General features: G+C 37.7%; 1 protein-coding gene across 1 annotated transcript in view; it reads left to right on the forward strand.

The window, feature by feature from the left end:
- Positions 1-12021, forward strand: part of LOC106873373 (uncharacterized) — a 197976-nt gene that overhangs the window by 147073 nt on the left and 38882 nt on the right. The window contains exons 4-5 of the mRNA XM_089354858.1: positions 5097-5239; positions 9623-9719. Coding sequence (XP_089210984.1) covers positions 5097-5239; positions 9623-9719 — 240 coding nt within the window. The remainder of the gene's footprint in view (positions 1-5096; positions 5240-9622; positions 9720-12021) is intronic.

Below are 12021 nucleotides of genomic sequence, written 5' to 3' on the forward strand. Positions count from 1 at the left end.
CCACACACACATATATACGTTTATATTTGTATACATATAAGGGGTGGTGTTAAAAAGTTCCTGACTCTGGGTCAAAGAAAATACAGAAGGGTCAGTTAATTATGACTCTATTCAACATATTCTCCTCTTAGTTTCTCACTTATTGCTGCAGTTCTTCGGTTTCCCTAAGCCCTGTTGAAATCACCTTCAAATCAGAGTGAAATTTTTTGTGTTCTTGAGATGTTTCTTCATTTGTAGAAAGAAGTGTGATAGTGAAAGAGGGCCAAGTCAGAAGAGTAAGGTGGGTGGTTTATCAGTTCGAAGTCAAGGCCACATAGTCTCCATAGAGTTTCATGTGCTGTGTGTGCTGGTGCATTGTCCTGCAAAAAAAGGACACCATGGCTCAACTTTCCATGATGTTTCTGCTCCAAAGCTTCGTGCAGTTTAACAGAGACATGTAATATTCTGCATTGATGGTGCAGATATTTTATGAGGAGTACTTTGTCTTTATCCCAGAACACTGAAGTTAGAATCTTTCCAGCAGTCATCATCATCATCATCATCATTGTTTAACGTCCGCTTTCCATGCTAGCATGGGCTGGACGATTTGACTGAGGACTGGTGAACCAGATGGCTACACCAGGCTCCGATCTGATCTGGCAGAGTTTCTACAGCTGGATGCCCTTCCTAACGCCAACCACTCCGAGAGTGTAGTGGGTGCCTTTACGTGCCACTGGCACGAAGGCCAGTCAGGCGGTACTGGCAACGACCACGCTCAAAATGCTGTATTTTACGTGCCACCTGCACAGGAGCCAGTCCAGTGGCACTGGCAACAACCTCGCTCGAACGTCTTTTCACGTGCCACCGGCACAAGTGCCAGGAAGGCGACGCTGGTAATGATCACGCTCAAATGGTGCTATTTACGTGTCACTGGCACAGAAGCCAGACAGCTTCTCTGGCAGGAAATTTTTTTCATGAAAGATTGAAAGCAAACGATTCCACTTGATGGTGACTCACTTTGAACAAACATGTGATGTTAAGAACGAACACACACATTCACACACGTTTATATTCACATAACAAGTTTCGTTCAGTTTCCATCTACTGTATCCATTCACAAAGCTTGGTTAGGTCAGGTCTGCCCAGTGGGATTGGACCCAAAACTGCATGTCACAGAAACGACAGCTCAGTAAAAAAAACTTTGAAGTAAAAATGCTCTCTAGACATCCAAATGTTTTTACCATACAACAGATTACAGAAGCTACACAAATACAGGAGGCAGAACCCACTTACACACTTAATATGAAGAACAAGTAGGGTAACAACACCCCTAATAACTAAACACCACAAAATAATACTAGAATATGGAATAAATAAGTTCAAAAGCAACTGAAGTCAACAAACACACACACACAAGCTCTGATGCCAACAACAAAAAGAAGCAAAGTATATAAACAAAACTGCCATTGGTTCACCTGCTCCCTATAAATATCAGTTGAAGATGAAAAACCAAACATTTACGTAACAGAAAATGTATACATCTATTGGCATCTATGTGATGATTGCATATGAGCATCACTATCATACAAGAGATACTCTTCACTTTCTGTCTTCCAAGGTGAAATATTACCTTGTTTGAAAACAGGCGAGGGTTGGCAACAGGAAGGGCATCTGGCAATAGAAAATCTGCCCGAACAAATTTTCATCAGATCCATGCAAGCATGGAATCATTGAACATTAAGCAATGACTATAATGAGGAACAGGATAAACATCAACTGCTTTGGATAAAAAATAAATAAGTGAACTATAGACAAACAACAACCGTGAATGTTTTTTTTTATACACTCTATTAACCTTTTTGATATCAGTCCACCTGAGACCACTCCTGATTCTACAAATATGATACAAACGCCTTGTTTTAACTCTTTTGTTACCATCTTTCAGTGTAATACACTAACTTTATTTTAATTAATTTTGAAGATAACGAAACATTTGATAAAATAACTTTATCAGTATTACACTGGTGTTTGGAACATAACTTAACATGAAATTTTGATGGAATGTTTTTATTTAGATACAGGAAGCTTGTATCATAGAACCAGGAGCAGTTTGAGGAAGATTGGTATCAGAAAAGGGTCAAAGTGATTTGAATTAAAACTTAACATGAAAATTTCAAGTTAATTTATATTCCAAACATAAATTATTTTATCAAATTCTTCATTACTTCTGAAATTATTTGAAACAAAGAAAGTGTTTTTTCAACAAAAATGTGGTAACAAAAAGATTTATTATGATTCTGCCCAAATATAACTACATAACCTATCCTGCAGGGTTCTAGGTAAATTCCACCATAGAAAACTCCACCATAGGTAAATTCCACAATGGTATATTCCACCTGCTAATAATCACCATGGTCAGTTTCTCTAGACCATGGGTCAATACCTATTTTATTTAATCTGTCTATCTTTCAATCTGAGAGATATCTCATATCTGAGCTATGAAGAAATGATGTTGTGTAGTGGTGCATACTGTGATGTGATGTACTATATAGCTTGGGTGTTATTGTAAGGACGTAGTATAGAGTGGTCTGATGTGTTTTAGCAACATACTGTGGTGTGGTTGTAGTGTTGTATAATGTGGTGTAGTGAACTGCAATGTGGAGTAGTGTGGTGGCGCATAGTCTGATGTGGTGTGACGTAGCATGGAAAAGGGGGTTGCGTAGTTCGGATGGAGATTGAATGGGGGCCCTGTAGTGGAAGTGATGTAAAGTCATGCCAGTAATAGATGTAATTATAATTGCACTGGAGGCACTGGTGGTGGCAACAGCAGTGACGGTGGTGGCAGTGGTGGTAGTGGTGCTGGTGGTGCTTGGGTGGGGTGGGGGTGCTGGTGAGGATCTTTGGTGGTTGCTGGTGGTGGCAATGGTAGAAATAGTGATGATGGTGCTTGGATGTGGGCGGGGGGTTGTGCTGGTGAGGACTTTTGATCGTTACAGTAGTGGTGGCAGTGGTAGAGCTAGTGATGGTGGTGCTGGTGAGGATCTTTGGTGGTGGCAGTAGTGCTGGTGGTAGTAGTGCTTGTGATGGTGGCGCCAGTGTTTGTGGTCATGGTTATGGTAGTGATGGTGGGGGTGGGAGTGGAGGCAATGGTAGAGCTAGTGGTGGTGGTGCTTGGGCTGGAGGGGGTGCTGGTGAGGATTTTTCGTGGTTGCAGTAGTGGCGGCAGTGGCAGTGGTACAGCTAGTGATGGTGGTAGTAGTGCTTGTGATGATGGCGCTGATGCTTGTGGTCACGGTTACGGTAGTGACGATGGTAGTGGTGGGGGTGGAGGCAGTGGTGGTATTGGTGATGGTAGTGGTGGTGGTCACAGCATCAGTGATAGTTGCGGTGCTGGTGCTGGTGGTGATGCTAGCGCCAGTACTGACGGAGATACTGGTGCTCACTATTACCACCACCACCGCCACCGCCATTACTGCTATCATCAGCATCATCTAACTGCAAGCCTAAATGTGCAGGGCCAGGATGGTACCAGGGAGGTGGTAGTGATGGTGATGGGGGGGGGGGGCTGATGATGATAGTGCTAAAAAACAAAAGAAGAAAGAAGAAAAGAAATCTTATGTAGGTGCGTAGTAAGGAGGATGAATTGAGATAAGAGACTAGAAGGTTCGGGCATGGAGAAGCATTTAAGCTGCTGGATAATATATTTCTATCTACAGTGCTAATGATTCTGTCAAGATTGCTCGAATCAGGTATAAAACATGTTCCATACTCTTGATAACGTTTTTTATTACGTTTTTGTTCTTGTTATTGATAAAGATAATAGTAGTGCTTATCGTAATAACGATGATGATGATGGTGGTGGTGGTGGCGGTGGTGGTGGTGGTGGTGGTGGTGGTGGTGGTGGTGGTGGTGGTGGTGGTGATGGTGGTGGTGGTGGTGATGATGATGGTGATGAGGAGGACAGGTGGGAGTCGGAACACATTTTTCTAGTTTTTCTCAACTTTCTTTGGTGGATTTTTACTTTTGTTTTTGTTTTTCTTTTTTGTTTTGTTTTGTTTTGTTATGTTTTTCTTCCTCTTTTGTTTTTTTTGTTGGTTTTTTTTTTTTGTTTCTTCATGCTTTATTTTCTCTTAAATTTCTTGACTTTATTTGATGGAATTTTTCCAAGAAAAGAAAAACAAAAAAAAAACAAAAAAAAAAACCAAGGAAGTATTTAGAGAAGCAAGTGGAGGGTGGGGGTGGAGGGACACGGAGATGTTCTTTTGTATTTTATGCTCTTTGTCTTTTCTTTTTTTGCTTATTTTTATTACTTTTATTGTTTTCGTTATTAAATATGATGGGGGAATATTTTTTCCTTGTATTTCACGTTTGCTTTTTTCCATGTTGTTCTCTGTGTGTGTGTGTGTGTGTGTATGTGCGTGCATGCATACATGTGTGTGTGTATGTGAGAAAGAGGGTGAGGAGAGAAGCAGAGAGTGTTCTGCATTTTATTACATCTTTTTAAAGTTTATTATTAATATCTTGGACTGAGAAAGAGAAATAAACTTATCCTGCTACTTACAGTTATCAGCAGCACCTGCAGCAGCAACATCATCCTCACCACCATCATCACCATCAACATCATCATCAGAATCATCAACATCATCATCATCAACATCATCACCATCTTCATCATCATTATCATCACTGGTGTCCATCAGTCTATTTGGCCTCACTACATCACTACAATCATCAACAGGCCTCTATCACATCCCTACCACCTACCCATACTGTTACTATTATCGCCATCACTGGTTGTTGGCACCAGCACTACCACCAATGCCACCCAACACCACCCCCACCATTATATGACCTTTATTATCTTGTAGTCACTGAAACGGAAGAAAACAAAACCATTTCCATGAATCAAAACAAGAACGCAGGAGTTATTGTTTAAAAGTTTGAAACATTGATATAAAAGACAAAGTTGACTTTGGCAGGATTTGAACTCAGAATGTTGAGCTTCAACAAATACCTCAAGGCATTTTGTCCAACACTGTAATGATTCTTTCTGCCCATCCACTATCCTTATAAATGTTGATGATAATTTTTGTTTTCTTTTTATCGTATCTTTTCAGGATGGAGTTGAAGTCGATCTCCCAGACAAAAATGGCAAGACCCCCTTGATGTTGGCTATGGGCCGGAAACATGAAGCTGTGATATCATACTTAAAAAGAGAATCAAAACAGAGAAAAAGCCTATTTCCACGGTTTGATTTTTGGTAAGTCGGTCAGTGTGTCTGTTTAGTAGTATGCTTTTATGTAATACATTTTACTAGAATTTTTTGTCTCAATCCAGTTTAACATTCCACACACTTATATCCTTATTGTCTTGTAACTGTTTCATCTAAACAGGGACAGACTAGATTGTTTTAGAAATAAGCTGTGTTCTATCAGAATAATCACATAACCAAAAAGTGATATTTTTCAATGCATTTAATATGCATGTTTTAAGTAGTTACATAAGTTTGGCATGTTTTCTACAGCTGGATGCCCTTCCTAACACCAACCACTTTACAGAGTGTACTGGGTGCTTTTATGCAGCACTGGCATAGCTGCTTTTTATATGGCACTAGCACCTACAGGCCCACAAAATTAAGCATGCTCAGCTGGAGAGGGTTGCTGGGGATGAGCCTGTATGCAAGGGCAACCGTGCTTTTACTTAGCTTCATGTGTCTTTTCAAGCACAGCAAACCACCAAGAGTCTCGGTTCCCTGTCATTCCCTCTGTGAGTCCCAATGTCTATAGATCCTTTTTCACCACTTCAGCTCATGTCTTCCTGGGTCTACCCCTTCCACATGTTCCCTCTACAAATAAATTTCAGCACATCTTGATGCAACTGTCTTCATTCATATGCATTATATATGTATGTATACTTTATTTGTGTATTAAGACTACCATAGGTTTCAGGTTAAGAAATATCTCAGCAATTTTTCTGTGTAATCGGCTTGAAAAATTGTTGGGATATTTCTTAACATAAAACCAATGGTAACCTTAATATGCAAATAAAGACTCTTTATCTACCAATGCAGCATCAAGCACTCATTCTCATTGTTTGATATTTGCATACACACACACACACACACATACTACTACTGGTTCATTCCTAACTCTTTTCTAAATGTGAGTAGAGCCATGTAGCCCTACCTACAATAAAGACCCACTCTACCCACCTGCCTCTATCATACCTTAACCTTCTTCTGTGTGCATAAAGCCCCTCCCCTTGGTTTTCTTAGGTTTACAAGTTGCATGCCAACCTCACTAGTGCTAGTGGCATGAGAAAGGCACCCAGTGGACTCTGTAAAGTGGTTGGCATTACGAAGGGCATCCAGGCATAGAAACCATGCTAAAGCAGACACTAGAACATGATGTAATCTTTTGACCCATCAGATCCTGTTGAATCGTCTAACCCATGCTGGTATGGAACATGGACATTACATGATGACGATGACAATGGTACATATTGGAACATGATTGTGCACCTTTGATAATACGTCTGCCAGATCAGATCTAAACAACAGCAACAGAAACTATGAATTTGTTTACAAACAAAGTCAACTAAAATTTTAAGAAAAGCAGCAGGAATTGTGTAAACAACTCTTAAAGTATCAAAGTAAAATAATTAATTATTTATTGGAGAATGATGAACTCTAGCATTGATTTTGTCATATAGATGTTCCAATCATTTGATTGATGAAACTATCTAACTGTCTACTTATTGAACTATGTTTTAAGTAGTTTGTATTCTGGAGACACTTGTACCAAGAATGTACTTACATGTTGCGCGTGTGTGTGTCCATGTGTGTGTGTGTGTGTGCATGTGTAAAGATGATGATGATGATACATATATATATATATATATATATATATATATATATACACACACACATATATACATATACATTTATGTACATATATATGTGGGTGTGTGCATGTATGCATATATCATCAGAGGACATTAAAACGATATATATGTATATGTGTGTGTATATATATATATATATATATACACACACATACATTACATATGTTTTATATATATATATGTATATATATATATTGTATGTATATATATATATATATATATATATATCATCATCATTTTCATGTGTGTATATGTAATCTTATGTATACATATATACCTACCTACACCATATGTAAAATTGCAAATAATTATAAATAAAAACTTGCACACACACACACACACACACACACACACACATACATACATCAGTAAACACTGGTGTGTAAGATAATACATGTTATGTGTGTATGTGTAAAACCTCATATAGACACATATCCATAGGCATGTGCACACAGTCTCACACACACACACACACGCACACACAGGCACATGGTATTGAGATGAATGCAGGACGATAGATATAAAAAAAAATAGAGAGGCATAGAGACTGCCAATGCCTTCCTATTTCCCTTCTAATGGCAGCAACAACCAACAGATGATGGTATCTTGCTAGTTTTAAAATATGCATTGTGCAGCAAATGTCATTATCATGTGACTGTTTGATGATAATGATAATGAAAACGATGATGATAATAACAACAACAACAACAACAAACAAACAAACAAACAAACAACAGTAACTAAGGATTGTTCAAGCAGTTCTAAATTAGACATTTCATTTCGGACAAAAATACCTCCTCTTATAAAATGACTTCAAATTTTTAACCAGATTATAATACATGACATTCAAATTAATTAGTCGATCATTTGTATTTGATTTTTTTTTTTTTTTGTTTTTGTTTTCTGATTTTGAGGGATTTTTTTTGATAATTTTTCTGATTTTTAAAAAAAATTTTTATATATAATTTTTTTGAAGAGGAGGAGGAGGAAGAGATGAAAGTGAGGTGGAGGTAGTAATTTTATATCATAGTTTTAATTATTCTACATCTTAGCCAAATGTTGAAGAGAGGAAATGAATCAAAATCTTTTTTTCTTCTTCTTCTTCTTTTACACCGCTACCACCACTGCACTCTTTCTGCTTAAACAAAACTTTTTAATTTAGAATTTTGAAAGGAGTGTATGGCAAAAGAGAGAAGGAGAGAATGAAAGGGAGAGAGGTAAAAAAAAAAGTCACAAAAAAAGTAGAAAAAAGTTTAAAATATAAAAAACAAATGAAAAATTATATTTCTGCCTTAGAAATTTCACTCACTAATAATTAAGAAATTATCATTAGTATAATTAAAATTGAGGGTGACAAATTGAAAGTATTGGTATTGTGCCAAGTTCTTCCAATATGGCCTTCTTTGTATTTGGTAATTAATTTCATCCCTCTTATATCCTGTATTCAAATCCCAGTAGGATTGACATTGTTTTTTAACCTTACATGGGTGAAAGGGGTCATTAAAATGGGTACCAGTCATAAACTGGGGACAGGATTTCTTATTCTTTGAAAATCCTCCTTCCTTCATCATCATTTTAACATCCATTTTTCTATGCTCGCATCAGTCGGACAGAATTTGTAGAGGCAGGTTTTTTTTTGTTTTTTTTTACAACTGGATGCTCTTCTTGTCACCAACCCTCACCTCTTTTGATGTTTGGTAATATTTCTTCATGACTAGACGAGTTTTCAAGGAAAATTGGAAACAAAGGGTACTACTTGCATGGCAACAATACTCGTTTATGATTATCGCTCAAATTCAAAGCAAAGAAACAATAACGCAAGCACAAACACACACACACACACACACACACACACATACACAAAAGGAGGATTCTCAAAGAATTAGAAAACTGCAGACATGCATATATATGTGTGTGTGTTCATGCACATGTGTGTCATCATCATCATCATCATCATCGTTTAACGTCCGCTTTCCATGCTAGCATGGGTTGGACGATTTGACTGAGGACTGGTGGACCAGGAGGCGACACCAGGCCCCAATCTGATTTGGCAGAGTTTCTACAGCTGGATGCCCTTCCTAACACCAACCACTCAGAGAGTGCAGTGGGTGCTTTTACATGCCACTGGCACGAGGGCCAGTCAGGCGGAACTGGCGACAGCCACGCTTGAAATGGTAGCACATGACTTAGTGGTTAGGGTATTCGGCTCATGATCATTAGATCATGAGTTCAATTCCTTGTCATGCATTATATCCTTAAGCAAGACACTTTATTTTACATTGCTCTAGTCTACTCAGATGAGAAAAATGAGTTATACCTGTAATTCAAAGGGCCAGCCTGAAACATTCTGTATCATGCTGAATCTCCCTGAGACCTGCATTAAGGATACACATTAATTTCACAAGCAGGCTGTTCCATCGATCAAATCAACAGGAGCACTCATCATAACCAATGGAGTACCAGCTATACACACATGCAAAAGGATAAAAGTATAAACAGGCAAAGTTACTGGTATGATATTAGTGACATGATATTACTTGAATTGTGTGTATGTGCATGTACATACACACATACATGTGTGTGTGAAAATACACATACACACATACTCAAGAACACACACACACACACACACACATGTATATATATTGTATGCATTGAGCAATAAATGTCATTGTCATGTGATTATTTGATGATAATGATAATAAGAAGAATCTCTTTTTATTTTTCTCTCCTTTACCAGGTCCATTTTGTTCGGCCCTCCTGGCAATAGTAAAACTCCTATGTTGTTCCTAGTGACAAGTGTTCTTTTTTGGGGATACCCGATGTATGTGTTCAAGGTAAGAACTCATCATTATTATTATCATTATTATTATTATTATTATTATTAGTCAAGACGAAGAGTGCGATTTTAGATGTTTTATTTTTTTAACAATATTTCGACAGAACGTCTGTCTTTCTCGAGTTCAAACCAAAAGGTGATTGAAAATTCAATCCTTTTTTTAAAAAATAAAAAATATTATTATTATTATTATTATTATTATTATTATTATTATTATTATTATTATTATTATTATTATTATTACTATTACTACTACTATTACTATTATTACTACTATTTAAGGTCTCAGAGTGATGAGATCTTAAAATTCAAGGGAATACTGAGTTTTTTTATTTGTTTTTTTTTTGTTTTTTTTAGTGGGGTTGTTTTGTTTTTGGTTTTGTTTTTTTAGAAAAGAGCCCATCTGATATTCATGGGACTCTCGTTAGCTCCTTAGACAACAAAACCAATGTACCAGCTGAATAACTCCTCTTATAGGTCCTGTAGGTAGGTAGAGAAGACCAGAAGTGGAAGAATTTCAGAGAGTCATTACCTCTTGCCACCAAAGGGATTCTCATTTCATGCAAAGAGCAGATTAAGGTCAACAGGTTCAATTGCCATGTGGGTTGAAACATGTAGCATTGGGGTCCATGCCCTTCTACAGTCCAATACAGACCATCGCCAGTTTACTACTCGTATTCTGAATTTTACTCAGTGTGAAATACATAGAAAGACTCAGGTGGTGCATGGTGGTGAGACATGAATCATAGACTGAAGACTATGAATGAATGGATGCATTATGCTAAGCTTGCATGGATGTTTGTACAGCACAAGAGAATTACGGTAGTGCCTGAGCATTGGGGGCATCAGCTGATGGTAATTGCAGAGCTGTTGCTGCTTATTCCCAGGTCAACAATGACCAAGCAGATCCATGCTCAGGGATCTTCCGCTTGTGACCATACCATATTTTATTTGGTGTGTTCAGGATTGCATTATATAATTTTTTTCCCCTCTTCAGAACAGCAGGGTGTGATTTGAGGGATATTTGGCTGCCATTTCCTAGATCAAGCAGCCATGTAAAGGCTCCCTCATTGGCCAGCTTTGTTGCTGAACTGCATGTTAGCTTCAATGAATAGACCTGTAGTCAAAGATATACCAGCTGTGGCCATTATGTCTTTGTATATCTAGGACTACATTATTCAATGTGTTGTTGTTATTGTTATTCAGCCTTTGGTCAACATTAATTAACCCTTTTGACACTACTCTGCCTGAAACTGTCCCTGTTTTAAAATTACCTTAATTAAAACCTTCCATCAAAATTCCTTAATAATGGTTTCAAATTTTGGCACGGGGACAGCAGGTTTCTTTTTCTTTTATTTTTTTGTTTTGTTTATTTGAAGGGAGGGGGAAGTCAAATACATCAATCCCAGTACTTGACTCCACAAAAGTAAAGTTCCTTCCTGAGTCATACAGACTCATAGGGCTGGTTTCCGTGACATATATATTCCTCACCTGGACAGAACTCTGGCCCGTTGCAGGATTAATCATTTTTGCCAGCTGAGCGGACTGGAGCAACGTGAAATAAAGTGTTTTGTTCAAGAGTATAACTCATCACCCAGTCAAGGAATCAAAACCACAATCTTACAATCACGAATCCAACACCCTAACCACTAAGCCATGCACCTCCAATCCAGGAATCGAACCTACAGCTTTAGAATCATGAGCCCAACAGTCTACTCTATTGCAGAGATATAGCTGATATTTATTTCTAGCAGATGGTGGTTGATAATTGGTGGTGTATTTATCTTACATAAAACTATTAATATTTCATATTCAATCTTGCCATCTCGTTTCATTTATTGCTCCAGTATATTTTCCTTCTCTTAAAATTTAATATCCTCTATTGTGTAATCTTTTTCTCTTGTTAGTTTAATCTTTTGATAGAGGACATGTCTTTTTGTCTGTTGCACTTGTGACACTGTATGTAGCCTTGGAAACATTTTTACTACTGGCAAACCCTCGATGTTGACTAGCTGCATTAACTAAAATATATATCAATGCACAAACAACATATGTGCACACACATATACATAAATATGCTCATACATAGATATGCACGTACATACATACATACATACATAGTCTCACCCCTGCAAGTACTGAAAAGTAGTCATTAACATGTTGCTGCTGCTGCTGTTGATGAGGATGCGTGTGTATAGATAGATATTTGTGTGTGTGTGTGTGTGTTTACACACATATCGATGTGTTGCCTTTTTTATGTTGACTCATTAATGAAACAATCAAACATTAACTGAAGGAGC

The sequence above is a fragment of the Octopus bimaculoides genome, chromosome 7, assembly GCF_046866305.1.
Source record: "Octopus bimaculoides isolate indiv1 chromosome 7, ASM4686630v1, whole genome shotgun sequence".
Taxonomy (NCBI): domain Eukaryota; kingdom Metazoa; phylum Mollusca; class Cephalopoda; order Octopoda; family Octopodidae; genus Octopus; species Octopus bimaculoides.